The 17,982-nt window shown below is 39.1% G+C and overlaps 1 protein-coding gene across 1 annotated transcript in view; it reads left to right on the top strand.

Moving 5' to 3' along the window:
* The window catches only part of galnt18b (UDP-N-acetyl-alpha-D-galactosamine:polypeptide N-acetylgalactosaminyltransferase 18b), a 56,456-nt gene extending 38,739 nt beyond the window's left edge, over window positions 1-17,717 (top strand). Inside the window, exons 7-11 of the mRNA XM_028401855.1 lie at window positions 4,569-4,754; window positions 8,187-8,324; window positions 11,649-11,744; window positions 14,283-14,447; window positions 17,268-17,717. Coding sequence (XP_028257656.1) covers window positions 4,569-4,754; window positions 8,187-8,324; window positions 11,649-11,744; window positions 14,283-14,447; window positions 17,268-17,414 — 732 coding nt within the window. The 3' untranslated portion in view covers window positions 17,415-17,717. The remainder of the gene's footprint in view (window positions 1-4,568; window positions 4,755-8,186; window positions 8,325-11,648; window positions 11,745-14,282; window positions 14,448-17,267) is intronic.
* The last annotated feature ends 265 nt before the right edge of the window (window positions 17,718-17,982 follow it).

The raw sequence follows: 17,982 nt of genomic DNA, 5'->3' as shown, positions 1-17,982 counted from the left end.
TTCCAGGACAGAATAAAATGTCCCTTTTATAAAGGGATTGTGTTACAAAGCATTCAAGGAGAAAAGGTCAGCATTTTCACCACTTTATGATCAATCTGTGAAGGAATAAAGTATAAAAATCTTCGTGTTTTGCAAGACAGCCAGTTATAATCTAAAATGAGGGCATGACACAGCTGCTGACATTGACCTAAACTCTCATATAGGAGCCTGCAGGAGGCTGTGTGAGGCAGGAGCAGCTCAGTGTCAGCCCTGTACATCTGTCTGCTCTCCTGCTCTCATACACTCACTCTATTTTATGCAGAGTAATTCCCACAAAAGCTGCTCTCATTTATGTATTTTTCTATTGTCAGACTAGGTTAAACTTTGCAGTCAGTTAGTTTCTAAAGACCATATCACTTTCTATTCAGTTTCTAATCAACAGTTTATGAGCAGCAGAATGTGCAAGGAGTCACTCATTATTGTGTAGTTCCATCAGGGTGATGAAGGTATTTCTAAGCCATTTTTTAGCTCATGTGCTAACATCCTCAATGTTTTCTTTATAGCCTTAACGTTGCCTGACAAAACAAAACAGAAACCAAAATGCCGCACACATAAGCTGATAACATAGCTGTGCTGTGATTTAATCTTCCCGTGTAAAATGATCACTCTGAGAGAAAGTCATTACTTCTTACTCCTCCCTCACATCACAGCACACTGCCTGGTGGAAAGTTCCAGAGGCAGTGCATGTGATATAACCCACCTCTGATGATAGGGTGTTCATGTTTAATTTCATAACTCTGTTCATTGACCTTGAAGGGTTTGAGATCATTTTCATCTCAAACTCTTCTGTAGATGGCATGATAAGCGGGTTTCATCTGTTTAAATGCCAAGTTTAATACTTAATATTTTAAACGAGTCGTTTTATTGAGCTCACAACCGCATGTTTACGTTTGCAGCTCCTCTTTAAAAAAAAAAGCAAACAAAATACTATTTGGCCAATAACTGATTGCAATAATCCACAGTAGAGAAATGTTTTTAAGATGTGTTTGTTCATCCGCATCTCTTCCTGCCTGTGAAATTTTTAGTAGTCTGTTGTTATTAACACATCTTCAAGTGGTTGCTGTTTTTAGTGAGGAGGAAAAAACACAAGCATCTTACAGCCGCCTTTTAAGCCTGCAGGCGTGCTGAGCACTTGACAGCTCTAAAGATAGATTTCGGGTGGAGTACTTTAAGGCTGTGAATCAGAGGATGCTAAAAGTTTGTGAAATTAATAAGTAGATTGACAATCCAATTATAAATCTTAACCCTGTGTATTTGTAATTTGATTAGTTGTATTGTCATATCCTGAAAGATTTTATAACCTTGCAAGTACTCTCATCAAAATCCACTTTAAGCTTTTTGCACACACTGCTTGGCAACTGACGCCACTACACACTGAAAGAATGAATGAGGCACTTCCACTCACATTACATTTATATTAAAGGTATTTAGCTCCTACTCTTATCCAAAGCAAATTATGATTAGGACAGAGCAGTAAAATTAGCTTAGGGACAGACTGATGGGGTTCAGATAATAGATCTTAGAAAACACAGCCGTAACATGAGACTTGCTTTTCTGCCTGACAAGTTCTACAAAAAGAAATTAGGGGAAGAGAAGCTTGATGGTGCGGAAGATGAGATTTTATAAAAAGGAGCGTATTTGCAAGGGGATATGGTGGAAAAGGGGTTTGATACAAGAGGGAGCCAGGGACGTGAGGTATTTCTTGAACAGATGAGTTTTAAGTTTATGAGGAAAGGGAGTGCTTGTGCAGACCTGAGTGAGATTGTTCCATCGCTGTGGAGTCGGGGAGACTGGGTGGAGTGAGGACCTGACTCCTAATAACACAAAGTAGACTTAAACATTCTGTAAGAGGTGGAGTGGTGATGTATTTGTACCACAGTTAGTGAAACCCTAAATGACTATGGCACAGATTGTACCTTGAGTAAAGTGTAGTGTAATTGTTTGCTGCAGTGATGTTGAGCTGTGACTTTTCACTAAGTAACGTGCTAGAAAACAGATTGCATTAGTCAACATGCAAATAAGATGTTGGGTTTGATCATTCAAGGGGAAGGCGCTATTAGAAATCTCCAAAGCTGCTGTCTTTTGAATGGAATAACAATATAGCCATCCACAGTAATGGAGGACGCAGACTCCCGTCTTGACAGTAATGGCCCATTTCTTGTAATGAATTTGGAAAAAGGCAGCAGACAATTATAGGGTAGCAGCAGGGAAGTCGCACTGGCAAGAACCCCAGAGGCATTTGTCTCATTGTCAGAAAGGAACGTAAACACTGAAGAATGGAGGGACAATTATTTTTTTGGGCTGAGGCCACGTACGAACTGTGATTGACCATGTTTTAAGAAGTGCCGGCGCAGTTTCAGTCAAGCTGAAAACAGAGCAGTGAAACATTGCAGCAGATCTCTGAAGTCGTATGTACTGTATTGATTGATCTGTTGATTCCTATCCAAGTTAGCACCACTCTGGGAGTCTGTTTAGACTCATGTCTGCTTAATGGATTGCTATGAAACTTAGCACAAAGTGTCTGTTGTTCCTCTTGCGGCGGCATGAGGCTGGCATTTATGGTTTGTTTTGAGAGATGGGTCCATGACATTTGGTTCAAACATTTCTCTTCCCCCCCACAGGAAGAGTTGTTACAGCTTTGAAACTTAGATATCCTGCTGACTTATGATCTAACATTTCAATTTGTTGTTTATAATAAAGGTAATGTCAGTCCAGTCAGCCTGCTGATTTTTAATGGTGCTATTAGTAAATGTTAACTCAGGAAAATAAGATGGTAAATACAGTACCTGCTAATCCAGGCATACTGATGTTCATCCATGTGTAAAAAGGTAAAAAAAAAAAAAAAAAAAGCAAAGCAGTAAATTCATGCTTGAACAATTATACATTCTGGCCCAAAATATATAAATATATGATTAGAGCATATTCGCCCTTGCTGAGGCTCTGCTTGTCAATTAAGTCTATATCCAGTAACCAGAGATGATCATAAGCTCAGTTTTGCAACTGATTGACTTTCGGAAAAAAATTATAACATTTTGAGTCCTTCTAAGGCACCATTGTTACTTCTACACTAGAGACCAGTCTTTTATGAGACTTTTTACTTAATTGCTTGTAGAAATCTACTGATGCCACCTTAGAACTGGGCAATAAATATTCAAGATATTCTTCAGAAAACGTAATAGTGAGCTTACAACACTGGGAAATATACTCATCAATATACTTTATTGAATACAACTATATACAGCTTTTAGTAACAATCTGTGTCCTCCTACAGGTTCATGATTTAGAGTTTTCAAAAGCACATTTTGCTTTAGCGTTATAGGCAACACACACACAAAGTCAAGGCCAGATCTGCTTGACAGACAGTTTAATGTCTCCAGAGATTGTCCTTTCTTTAGTGTTCCAATCCTGTCCACTGTTTATGTCTGATGTGTGTTATTTGTCCTTGATGATGCTCATTTTCCACCAAATGATTTTTGTTTTATGTTGCTTCTGTGTTTTAATGGAAAGGACGGAGGAAAATGTCAGCTGTGTTATTTGGGTCTCACATAAGTGTACAGTGTGATGATTTTAACCACATTCATCCTGAAACATCAGGGCGTCCTGAATTTCAGCACATTTGAGTGATTTTCTGAGCATCTGCCACGCCTCCTTTGATGACCCCCATACTAATGTGAGCGTGTAACCGGAGGAACACATTTTCATTGCTTCTTGGGGGTTTTTTGAATTGCTTTGAGAGGCCATTCAAATTGTTCAGATACTAATCAGCAGCATTGTACAGCCTAACTTATTTTCCAATTCATTTCACACAAGATTTAATTCACATATCGCTCAAAGATGAGATATTCATATCCATTTTTATGTTTTAATGTTAATCACAAAATGAATGGATTGTAATGCTAATAACTCATATGTCTGTCTATGCTTTTAAAGACAGAGTGTAATAAATCTATTTTAAACTGCTGTGTCCCGCTAGTCTTTATGAAGAAATCTGCTATTGTTGCCCATCAACATTTGCAGGATGGAGGTTCCACAGCTGGAGAAGTTTGCAGATATTTCTGCATTAGGGTCCTGGGCCTCCCAGAGGTCTTCATTAAGTGAGGAGTCAGTGCCACTGCCTTTTAGTCATCAAGGAGTCAGGCTGTTCCTTCAGGCACTGGGACTATTCACATTCTCCACCACAGGGACTCCCTCCTCTCAGTCAGGGATACAGTAGACGGCAGAGGTGAAGGAAGCCCTCTGCTTGTCAGCCAGTACGTGGTTTTTTGGACAGTTGTGCCGCCATGGCCTGCTGCACTGACTGTGAGGAGCTCCCCACACTGAGTAACATTCTGATGTTTATAAAAAATGAAAATTAGGAGACAATATAATGGGAAATAATGTTTTTTTTATCAAATGAATGGAATAAAAAATGAAATTACATTTTTTCTAACATCTGTGCAATCTTTAATACTGACTTTTACATAAAAAGAAGTGATACTGATTCACACACTAAATGGGATGTTTTCTCGTTTTGTATTTCTTTAAACCAGGTGTGGCAGTGTGGAGGCAGCGTTGAGGTCCTTCCCTGTGCTCACATCGCCCACATAGAGCGTGCTCACAAACCCTACACTGAAGATCTAACATCTCATGTGCGACGGAACGCCCTCAGAGTTGCAGAGGTTTGGATGGATGAGTTTAAGAGTCATGTCTACATGGCCTGGAATATTCCCCTGGAGGTGAGTGAGTATTTAAATCATGTTGTTTTCTGTTTTGTCATTCTGTTTTGAGATGTTTTTGGAGAACTCTTCATGAATTGGTAAAACCAGCCATCTTCATTTCTGACCACATTTACAGAACTTCCTCAGCTGCATAGTGTTTTCTGGCACGAGCTCAGGATCCATATTGAGCTAAAAGGCCTGCTTTCAGTTAAACTTCTAATTTTCGGCCAGATAGCTTCACATTATCTTCAAGAACTCCTTGATATGTTGCAAATTTTATAGTTGAGTCCCCATGGCAACCACACAGACCCAGACCTTAACATTTTTATCAGCATGCTTCACAGTTGGATATGTGCTTCTTAAATGATACATCAACCATGTCTGCTGTTACTGAGACCAAATGGCTGCCCACCGAAGCGTATTTGTCTTTCCTTAAAACATCCCTGTCTTGCTCTAGTGTTCCTTTTTGACAGCACTTGCTGTATTTCAGTTACCTTCAGATCCTGTGATAAAATTCTGAGGCTTTTAGACTATTTTTGCATTAAAGACTTGGCTCTTGGCTGAATTTGTTGCTGAGGCTGTTACTGAAGAAATGAAATCTGGACTGCTTGTAGTTAAGTGTCCATTGGAGCAATAGAAAGATGCGTTTTAAATAATTGAATTAAATCCTTTGCCATTTCCTGTGCTTTCTCTTTTCTGTTCACCTCTTTAAATCCACATATTGGAAGCTGCAGGAAAAGGAGACAGGACCCTAGATGTCAGAGGTTTCAATAAAGCAAATCAAAGGAGTCCTTGCCCTTTATTAGAGGAGTTCACTACACGTGCAGATTTGTAGCAAAAAAAAAAGAGATGCGGAAGTTCTGTCTTCAGCACTAGGCCAGAAACATTCTCATGACATTTACCATTTTTATCTTCACTCTATTTTTAGAAGAGTTTTCTGACCTTTGCTGGTTACAAGGTGACTTTATTTTCTCAACATGGTCCTCCTGGAGCAGAGATATGACGATATTCAGATGCACATCAGTAAAAAAAGTAGTTATTGGAGATGATCAAAACCAAAAACCATCTCAATCTGTGTCTCATAAAGCAAAAAATCCATTAAAAGCTGCTCTGCATGATAAAATTCTCACGGCAAACTGCACACAAATGTCAGATATCGGCACTGTGCTGACACTGCAGATGTGCACAGAGAAGTAAAAAGCACCTTGTTGTGAGCAGATCACCTTCCGCTGCAGCCTCTTTTGTGTCAATTTTCTAGTTTGAGTTATATGTGGGGGGGTGAATACTGATGGCATCAGACAACACCACCCTAAATATATGGGGTCAGCAGCCTTTTCTGCAGCCACCTGACCTGCATGTCATCAGCTGATTTCTTCCGATGGCAGATGTCATGCTGAAGCCCTTCACACCTCCTGAAGAAAGGGGGTGGACCTACAGAATATCCTGAATCAAATACATCACTGAATAAATAAATATGATGTAGCCAAATGGTTTTTAAAATGGAGTCCAGCAATCAGCAGTTAGACCCAGTCTGAATGATACATCCTCAGATGCGCTGGGACACACCTTCAGTGTTGTGCCTGAGGTCATCGGGTTTTTCGGGTCTTTCAACAACATACACCCTCACTCAGGTGACCCAGTCAGGGTTTATTACACCCTGACTTGTGCCCCAGCTGTGCTGGGCCATAGATCACTCCTCTTGAGCTACAGCCATCTCTGCTGCCTTTGTCGCAGGTTTTATGGCTCTTTTTTTGGCAGCCCCTGTGAAGCAAGGATCCTACACAGAGATCGGCCAGCGAAACCCCTGCACCCCACCTCTATGTGCTCACAAGGTGTCTTCCAGCCTGCCCTCTTCGATGCAGTCCTCCCAAGGGATCATGAGCTCCACCAGGAGAACCTGCTTAGGAGAAAATTCATTGAAAAGACTGACAGTAACATTTTAACAGATGAATTAAAGGACAAACTAACAGCTGTGATTTGAGAGTAAAATAATTTATAATAGGAAGAATACATGTACATAATTTATTCAGTTTTGCATTTTACCAGCAGATATCCTCTATACTTACTCTTGTGAATCTTTATTTGGGGCATTAGCTTGTTTTTTATGCAGCAGCATCTGTATTAGTGTTTTTATTCCAAAATGCAGACGTTCTTTTGATGTTGAACTGAATTCATCAAATAAGATAATGTGTCATCTTATGTTAAATGCAGCATCCCTCAAAGGCTAAGTCAAATGTTTGTTCTCTAAATCTTGTTTCTTGTCCTGCATAATCTGTTTGAATATGTAAATCCCTGTTATGAATAGATGAACATCTGCAGGCAATTCATTCAGTCAATAATGAGGCATTTAACAGAGTCTGTACTCAAAAAGCATGAAATTTAGCCCCAGCGTTAGCCCCATAAATTAACTACACAGAAAAATCAACAGGGTTAATTTACCTCAGAGAGTTCCAAAGTCAACACGGTGTTCATCTTAAGTTTGCACCCACCTGAGCTGACTTTCCTATCAGCAGACAGCCACGTCAGCACCTTTAGCACCCACCTCAGCTCTATTATACAAAAGAAAGGCTTTAGAGATGAGATAATAAGGTTCACTGAACATGACCATGCAGCAGCCGGTAGCATACAGTGGTGAATGTATTAATATCCTGAAAAAATTGAAATGAAAAAATTAGCACCATGTAACACATCATATTTAAAATGCTACTGAAAGGGACATTTCTGCCATTGACAGACACTGTTACAGCATAAAAATCATCCACAAACTAACCTGCCAGGAAAATATGATGGGCAAACTACACAATCACTGCTCACTGTAGGGACCAGGGCTCCAGACCTCTCATTAATCCAGCTCTCCTGTCATCTCATAATGAGAACTTCAGCAATCACTTTCTGTTATTGACAACCCATCCATCAATATGATTGACAATAAGGCTAGCAAAAATAGCTCTCTGAGCAGCACAGATTTTTCTTGGCCTGAGGACAGACTGAATGCTGCACATTGACTCACTACTCCACTGAGTGGTGTAAAGTGGTATTACTCAGTGGTGCAGCCTGGTGTTAATTTCTGTAGCTGTCTCTAAACACACAATATCTTGACATCTTTGACACAATGTCAAAGCTGCTCTTCAAATTGTATTAATAGCTGCTGAATCTGAAACATGACATTTTTGAGAATCACTGTTTTAATGTTAAAATGCTCTTACAGCCTTTATCTATATGATACAAGGGGAGTAAGTACTCTCAAATGTTGAAAAGTCTGGAATAGTAGATGGTTTTCAAGTCAGACCAGGAAAAATTTAAAAGCTCATAGAGGCTGTTCACATACACAACAAATGGGTGTACAGTGCTCTCAATGGGCCATTATCTGATTCACTTCCTCACAAACCACAGTTAATCAGTTTTATGCTTTGTGTGTGTGTCTCTGTGTTGCTGCGTGCATAAACCCAGGACTCAGGGATTGATATTGGCGATGTCTCTGAGAGGAAGGCTCTGAGGAAGAGGCTGCAGTGTAAAACGTTTCGCTGGTACCTGGTCAACATCTACCCTGAGATGAGGATGTACAGTGACACCATCGCATACGGAGTGGTAAGCTCATCCCAATTTCACTTCGGTGACAGCAAAAGCCAGAACGGGGTTAAACTGTGTCTGAGCAAAACATTTTAATCCCTTGAGTTGGAATCCGGATGGCTGCGGCCAGGAACACAAAGAATTCACAAAGACGAGGTTTCCGGCTGCAACTCTGACTCTTTCCTTCCTTCTTTAAAAAAGTCAAGTCACTGAAAATATTCATCTGTTGTAGAGATGGACTTGGGTACATACATATGCAAATTAAGAGATTGATTAAAGCTTATTTTAAATATAGACCTCCTACTGGAGGGCTTTGCAGGAGAATTTTATTAGTCAGAGAAGCCAGAAAAACTGACAGCCAGAGGGGCATGCTGGCAGTGTTTCTATTTGCCCGTTCCTAGTTGTTCTCAAACAGCTTCATTTTCACGGTCCTCCCACCTCAAATCAGTATGATGCTCCCTAACACACACTGACACACAGCATTATGGCACCGCTTTCTACGTGGCAGGCCAATGGATATTTTTTTTCTTTTCTACAAACTGACAAATGGTGGCCTGATATAGCAAGGAAATACAGGCCTCGTTACATTAATGTCTCTGAGGTAGCTGACCTCATTACTCTATATTTGTGACATGCGTTTCCTGGACCACACCGTGTTGGTGGTTTCAGGATTCATTACATGCCACAGAAGAACTGTACTATTTAAAGAAACACTGAAATATAAATCCCCCCTTTTTTTCTTTCATTAAACTGATTAATTATTATTATTATTTAATTATGATTGCTTATCTTGGGATTTATCAGGAGTGAAGGTGTGTCTGGCAGATTTTATGGCTGTGTGTTGTGAAGGATGCTCTTATCATCCCTGTAGCAGAGTGAAGGATTATGGGTATTCTTGTGTGCAGACGTCGGAAGCATCCCTGGGTGGTTTGTGTTGCAGATATAGATTTTATTCTAATGACAACTTGAGGAAATGTCAGCGTGCTACCAAAGTTTCTTTATGACTCAAGCTGTATGTTTGGAGCTCTTGTCGTGGTGCAATATGGGTAGTTTGGGACGGATGCCTTTTCTGTTGGTGCCACGTGATGGATAAGAAACGTCTCAAATGCATTAAACTGTGAAGCGCCTGATAGACTTACAGTGTCATCACACATTGATCACAGTTCCAAATAATGTGTTTGAGGTCTAATTTATTTATATCTCCCTCCCCTCCCCTCCCCTCCTCCTGATCTGAGAGCGTGGGTGAGGAAGGTGTGGGTGCAGACCTGCTGTCCTCAGCACTTCATATCTCTCTCACTCTCTCTCTCACTCAGTGTGGTTTTGTATTTGCTAAGCCATGCACATGTTAGAGCAGCCCAATCAAATCTAAAGGATTTGATTTAAATCCCTCTTGTAACTCTGTTTCACCCACATTGTTAAGTGGAAGTGCTGGTAAGTACTGTGTCCCCACAGGTGTCCTTTAGTGTTGCATATTTTCTTGGTTTCATGCCATTAAAAATATCCAGGCCTGAGCTGTTGATGGGACTGTGTGTGGCCTGTGGATGTACTGATCATTAGATAGAAGTAGACATCTCCTATGGAGCCTATGGGGAGCTGAAATCATCCCTAGCTGTGTTCTTCTGATCTCACATTTTTGTCTAACTCACTCCTCAAACAAACGTACTATCCCTGGAACTCCCCACGGTGCAGTTTGTATCTCGCAATCAATCAGGCAGACCTTTGTCATGACGCGCATGAATAACCTTCTGGGCCTCAAAGACTGAGTCACATTCATGGAGCGTAGAAATTCTGATTTACATTTTTATAAAAGCAAAAACGAGCATGAGAAGATGTGATTCATGTTTCAGATATTTCAACCCACTCAGGTTTAGCTCTGAGTATTTTTGTAATTACTTTGTAATCTTTATATTCTGGTAATGTGAATCCTCCTGAAGGTGCAGACTGATGCTGGAAGTACATGATGAAGATGTAAAATGTTCACTATGAACTTCTGTAACTCCTCCTCAATCTTACACAGTGTGTGCATTTTTTAAAACAAATGCACACAATATTAATATTTTCCCTGCTGTTGAAAAAATATTGCAGAACAGGGTTGAAGAGGTGGTGTGTGCAGGTTCCTCACCCTTCCCCTCGCCCTTCCTGTGTTTTGGCAGCTGTTTTTACCCACAAACTATCATCAGCAGTGATCTGTTACCATTAGTTACAGGTCATTAAAATGTAAGGGCTTTTTGGTTATCTTGCCTGCATCCAGGTGTTGTTGTGAATTGTTGTTAATTTGCATGTGGCCCAAACATGAACTGAAGACTTAATAAGACAAGCTCCAAATAAAAAATGATCTGAAAAATTTCACTGATATCTAAAATATCAGTAAAACTTTTGCTTTTTTGCGTTTTTATCATCATGGATTCTCATGTTTGAAATCAGACTGATGTATATTTCATCTGTGATGCTGATCCTAATATCTCCTGCTTTTCATGTTATGATTCATAGGTTAAAGACTGATGAATGATATATGAAAGCTCAGTTTAGCACTTTACTAATGTGGGACATGTTTTCACAAATTACGCATCTCTAAAAGATTTGTTTGTAAAACAAACAAAAAGAAGCTTTATTGAACATTTTCTAACAACATTTTTTTACTAATGTAATTGTAAAATGTAAATGACCAGTACAAAGGCGTCTCTTTTCTTAATTATCTTATACTAATTTTTTTTATCTGCTGATTGTAATTGCAAAAAAATAAAAAATAAAACCAGGAAAGGATCCACAATGAAAGCTTTGGATTGATTAATTCTATGTTTACTGTAATCACAGAAATAATCCCAACTATACAGATGACTTGTGAATGTTCTTCAGCACAAAAGATGCTGAGGAGCGAACACAACACTGTCTGGTTTCGGGGCCTGGATACACTATTGATTCCTGACAGATTTTAGCAGATAAAGTAAACAAGGTTTTCAGCTTACTTCTGTAAAAAGAAAAAATAACTTTTGTGTGAACAATGGATCAATAAACAATAAAGTGATGTAATTTACTAAAAAATGTTGAGTGTTTTAAACTTTTATAAATGCTGTGGTTTCCCTGAACACTTGTTTCTATATTCTCCAGTAGAGACAGAGTTTCCATTCAGTTTTGTTTGTTGCTTTAGTGAATAGAAGCTGTCTTTCCTAAAATTTGAAAAAAAAGAACGATTAAAATACATTTTAAAGTTAATGCAACCAACTTGATCTACTACACACCTGGTTTTATTGGCTGACATATATAATATAATAATGATGACTTTTATCTGTTGTTTGTTTCTTTGTGTGTTTATCTTGTGTGTGTTTGTTTGTGTGTTACTAGTTAAAAAACTCTCTGAAGAATGATCTGTGTCTGGACCAGGGGCCGGACAATGACAACGTCCCCATCCTGTACCTCTGTCACGGAATGACCCCACAGGTTAGAGCGGTCCAGTTCACCTGTTTTCTGCACCTCTGTAGCATATTTTCACATTTAATACACAACCTCACTGTTTTTTCACTCCGTAAAACACGCTCATTAAAAAGAAAAATAGCTTTCCTACATGAAACAGGATCAGGTGTTGCTGTTTTTCCCTCTACAACAACTATCCTTGATGTTTCCAATTTTCCATTCACCTCTATTTAAGAGGCTACACTTTTGAATTCAGTTTAAGATAAAATGTCATGTTATCAAAAGAACATAATGTAAAATGCAGTTTTTTTTTAAATATTACCTTAACCTTTGTTTTTGCCTGCAGCTTTCTTATAGTTAATGTCAGAAGGTTTATAAAGCAAAGCAGTTATTTAGATTCAGACGCAGCCTGGTGGAACCAGACAATATGTGATTTTCATTAGTGTTTGATTGTCAGTGTCTTTAAATGTCTGAACTTGCTCAGGAAATATCTCAGCCCAAATAATACGGGGCTGAAGTGTCTTCAAATGTTAGCACATCTTGATTATCATTTACTTTCACTGGCTCGTATCGATCCCTCCATCCTATTATGTCTGAGCGGATTTTCAGAGATTGTTTAACCTTGCTGTTTCTTATGGAGTGCGCCTCGCATTTATCCATCTTCCGCACATGTTTCACGCTCATTACTCCGGTATTGATATTTACACATGTACATATTAAACCCGATTCAGTGAGAAATGTTTTATCCTGTGGATCTAACTCCTGAGAGCATCTACGGCCCCTTTTTAAACCTAGAAGCCTTTAAAACTTTTAATTACAAATCTGTTATGTGCTGTAAATCCAGCCATATCAAACAAAGGATTGGACTAGCACCAGCATATCTAATGAGATTAGGAATCTCCTCTGCAAGACAGTCTGCTCTATTTTTATGTTTCAGTGTTACATCATACATGGAATTAGTCTGGATTTCTACTGTAATGACACAGATGTCTGCAGCAAAATGTTGCTGTGTGTGCAGACCAGAGTAAACTCAAAGCTGCACAGACACACATGAAAGGAAGAGTATTACACAACGCTTTGTTCACTTTACAAGGGCATGTTTTCTGCAAAGTACAGCACTTCAGTTTAAACAGTAATAAAACTTACTGACTTAAGCACAGCACCAATGGAAAGCACATACAGGCTGCGGCCTGCACAGCAACAGAAGTGAGCAACAAAAAAAAAAAAAAAAAAACACTCATCAGGCTGTTTAAAGTCTGGTGTGAAGGAGGCCGCTTCAGGCAAATACAAGTAAAAGGAGGATGCGAGTAAAAGCAGTAAAAGAATGAACACATGGCCGTGGTTTTATATGTTTAATGTAAGAAGATAGCCTGGAGTTGTTTGACTGATAACGCGGGCACAGTCTTAACCGCAGCTGCTCTCAGCCTAATTCCGCTCTGATATGAACCTCACTTCCCCGTCCTCCTTCTGCAGCTATTTATCCTTTGGATTCTGCAATCCTGTTATTGTGTTCTCCATTTGTTTGTTTGAAGCTTGCAGTGCATCAGCAGTGTAGAGTTATTATCGTGCATTTTGTAGGTTATTCACACTGTGTAATGACAATGACGATAGATACAGATCCATTTAGGCTATTAGCTATGTGAAATGTTTATTTATTTTATTTTTTTAATGATTTAAAAATATTATTATATTGTACAAACTCTTCTGCTTGAGAAAAAAATCTGAGCATCGGGGAAACAAAGGGGACTCATTACATATAGGTGAGGAGGAGGCATGGAGCTAATTGTAATTACAATTCAGTACTCTTGTTCACCCAGCGTAGGCGTTGTGTCCCTTCATTGAGTCACCAAATAAATGTGTGAGGTCAACAGATGGTTCCTCGTAAAAAACAAAAGGAAAAAAAACCTTCTATACAAATGTGTAGTGATCGCTGTCACACTGTCAAATATGAATAATACAACCTTTAAAAATGTCTAATGTATTCAATGTGTTAATAAATCATACAACCTAAAAAAACAACATGTATGAATGCTCTGTGTTATGAAATCAATTCACTGAAGTACGCTTATTAAATTACTTTCTGCCCCTGGAAGGTTCACAAATGAGCAATTACCAGCACACAGCATACATCATTGTTTCATTTTCATGTCTTCTTCTGTGTATGCATTACATCAAACTAAAGCAAGCTGGAGAACAAGCCTCTTCTACGTCATTCCAGTAAAAATGATTTTCCACTTTCTGTTGGCTTAATATGGCAGTTGCTCTTGATTTAAGAAAAAAAAAAAGCAATTTGGAAGGCTTCCATCCTAGAGAGTCCTCATTTCTGAATTAATAATGAGTCCTTTGTTTGTTTTGGTTTGTTGTTCTTGTCCTATATTCAGTCTGCATAGCTGTTTAAACATGCAGACTTAGTTTATGTAAATCCACCTCATACATAGAGCCTCCTTCCCTGCATAAATCACATACCTGTACGTCCACGTGCAGGTCCGGATGGTCCATTATCTAAATGTGAACTGGAGTAGTGTGAGCAGTTTGTTTAACAGCGGGTTGTTGTGTATCTTTCAGAATGTGTACTACACCAGTACTCAGCAGCTCCACATCGGGCTCCTCAGCCCCACCATTGACGACGACGACAACAAGTGCCTGGTGGACGTGAACAGCAGACCGCGCCTCATTGAGTGCAGCTATGCCGCAGCCAAACGCATGAAGCTTCACTGGCTCTTCACTCAGGTGACGACCCATGACACAAAACCCATTCAGAAAACACAATGTCTGTGTTTTCAGTGTAGCCTCCATTAAGGTCATTTGATAAAGTTTAATACTAGCTTTAACTTGATGCTGGTCTTCCTTTACAGCATCTCTTTTAAAAACAAGAGCTCCTGCTGCACAAGAGTCTGTGGTTTTATAGGGTGTGTGATTGAATCCATATTAAATTGTGGCCATAATGTTTCTCTAATATTTCTATGTCTAATATTTCTATTTTCTCTAATTTTGCATTTAGTTATTGACATCTGTGACTGCAGATGTGTGCAAAGTGTCAAGCTCAAACAGAGAGATCACTTTGATGCAGCTGCAGCAGCTTTGTGTAACACAGAGGAAGCGTGTTTAATCTTAGTTCCAATGTTGCACTATATTCTGCACAAAAACCTCTTTGAACTTACAATACATTTAATCTTTTTCTGAAATTTTACCTAAGGATTTTTTAAAAGCCCTGATGAAATGAAAAGAAAGCAGACATATATTAAGTGGGTGGGACTGTATAGTTTGTGTGGCTGATTCTTTACTTTTCACTCTAACGAGCGCCCATTGAACTCTATACAACGGTGATGGTACCACTAACCACTTCAACCTACAATAAGTCAAATAACAAACCTCCCACGTGTGGATTGCGCACATCAAACGTGGAGGTTTTTTAGAGATTTTATGACGATAACTTTGGATGATTAAAACACAGAGCTGCTGCTTTTTGCAGGGATTCTTCAGATACTTTAGCCTTAGTGAATCCCACCCACGCCTGACACTTTTTCAGCAGCTCATTTTGTGTTTATTGATGTTTGTTTCTGCTGTTTTAAAAAACGGTTGGCCTATCAGAGCTTCAGGCAGGCAGGATGTAGGATCAGGATGTCACAAGACAGAAAAATTGCTGCTTTTATGGATTAAAATTCAGTTTTGTTTGTGAAGTATCTAAAAAATGTCATTCCCTTTGTGAAACCATACAAAGCTATTCATACTCCATGCAGCTTGTTCCTTTACAATGTGTTTTTTACAGTCCAGTAAATTAGCAGCAAAATGAGGTGGGCCTTTTTCAGCATCTGTTGATTCATTTATTGTGTTTGTAATGACAATGATGCAGCTAAGTCTGAAGGTAATTCTGAATATAACAGTATGAGTAGGCTTTTAAAGTGAGCTCAGCTGCTGCTGCTCATGTAGCTGCTAACAATGCTGTTAATGAGTCAAATCAACAGAACAAGCCATAGTAATTAACATACTGTTGTGAGGAGGTCCTTCACCTCATCTCGTCTTTAACACTGTGTTTTAAATGAACAAACCATTTGTACAGTTATGCACATAGAGTATGCCATATTGGGCTGAACAGTAAAGGGTGACCAGTGATACAAATAGGCTTAATCCAGGCTGAAGTCTTTCTGTGTGGAGTTTGCATGTTAGAGTCCTGCATGGGTTTTCTCTGGGTACTCTGACTTTCTCCCACATACCAAACACATGCATGATCGGATCAGTGGGGATTCTAAATTGGTCGTAGGTGGGAGTGTGACCAGGGTGTAGCCTGTCAGAAAATCAATAGATTGAACAAAGATAGCATCGACTGTGTCACAATGCTATCTTTGAAAACTCTAAACTTTTCCTAAACCTCACCAAACAACTACTTTTCACAATAACTAAAAGTTATACAGGTAGTCGATATTAATTTAGCCACTGCAAAATACAGCCCATCTGTCAGCAGTCACAGAGCCTTTGTGTTTATATCACCGCATCCAAACAATCAAATGCCATTTTACTCATTTTTACTTGAAACTGACCTATTCTGTTGTTTATGCATGAGGATGTATTGGACCATCCCCCATCAATCTAATCAGCATTCAGTCTCTGCATTATCATATAAAATATTCAAATATGTCTCATAAAAAGCACACTGGACACAAAAAGATCTGTGTCTGTGTGGCTGCTAGCCTGTGGTTTAATGCCTGACTGTTCACAATGGGCTGGCTCTGGCCATCCCTACGTAATGGTCCATAAATACCCACTCTCAGCAGTTACTGCAAATCTGTTATCTATAAAATGTCTTTTGGACCTCCCAGACAGGGCCAAAGTATAGAAAGTATAGAAAAACCAATTTCTACAGCATGTTCAATTCCTCGGGTCTTTTTCCTCCCACATCCCTCTGCATTCCCCTTGTAGCAGGAGAAAAGAGCTCACAGCTATCTGCACACTGTATTGACTGTTGAAGGCCTCCTCTTCAGTCATTTTCTCTTTGTCAGGCCTGACACTGTAATGAGAAAATCCTGCCTCATTTCATCAGGGTGTGCTGCAACATTTTTACTGGACTTATGTGGTCCTTCTCTTCATATTCTGGCAACAGCTGTCATATTAAAGCTTATAAATTGTTGGTCCTCATTTTGCTGTCCTCATAAATTGAACTCCAAACTCCTCATTTGCGCCTTTGTTTATTTTTTCTTTTTTGCCTGCTCTAACCTGCCTTCGATCTGTGTTGTCATGTTTTTTGTCTTTTTTTTGGTACATTTTTTCATAATCTTGGCCTTGCTCAGAGAAAAAGAAAAGCTAATGACAGAGCTGGCAGGTGCATTGTTGTCTTTGCCTTTAAACCATGTTGATGCTATCTGATTGGCCCAATGAGGATGGCAGTGCGAATCAGCCAAATAACTCAGCTTAGAGCGATTCAGTAGGTTGCAACCATATCCAATTGACAGCAGTGTAAGTTTAAAGAACCAAAGTTACATTGTTCTTGTGGAGCCCAGCACAGCTTTAACCAGCCTGCTTTTATTTATTTATTTATTTTTTTTATCTTTTCAGGGAGGATCCATTCAGAACCGGAAATCAAAGCGATGCCTAGAGCTTGTAGCAAGCACTGACAATGAGTTTGGCTACCAAGTGGCTCTGCAGAAATGCACTGGACAGAAATGGTTCATCACAAATGTACTGTTTAGCAACTCCCTATGATCAACTGCTGAAAGAAACACTGGAATGAATAGCCAGACTTAAAGGGAGTATTTTTCTGTGCACATGGTTATGCAAGTGTGTGTGCCTGCATGTGTGAAAGGAAACACAAGAGAATGTTTGGTCCTGAGTGCTATGATGTCTAGACGAGCGATCGACATCACATCCTAAATGTTAAACATTTTATTTTGCCTACAGGATCAGCCATAGTTGGCAGATATTTTGCAGATTTGACAAGGTAGTATATTTGGTATATTTTGTGGTAAATATAGTACAGTCAGATTTCTGTTGACTTAAAAGATGTAATAATGGGTCCAATATGTTTTTTTTGTACTTTGCTCTTAATTGCTACTGTGTAGCAAGCTTTCTGACACTGTCCCTACTGTATTGTATTTTAGTGTCTCAGGTTTGTAGGTTTATTATGAGATTCAGCTGTACAGTTGTGGAAGATGTTGGGTTAAATCAGAAAATAATATTTTCTAAATGTAAATATTTTGAATATTTGTAATATATAACAGTAAAATAACTACTGGATACAGATGAGTGTGTGTGTCTTTTTTCATTTAAAACA

The sequence above is a fragment of the Parambassis ranga genome, chromosome 3 (assembly GCF_900634625.1).
Source record: "Parambassis ranga chromosome 3, fParRan2.1, whole genome shotgun sequence".
Classification (NCBI taxonomy): Eukaryota; Metazoa; Chordata; class Actinopteri; family Ambassidae; genus Parambassis; species Parambassis ranga.
Note: the sequence above shows the minus strand (reverse complement) of the source record. Positions and strands in the feature narration are given on the sequence as shown.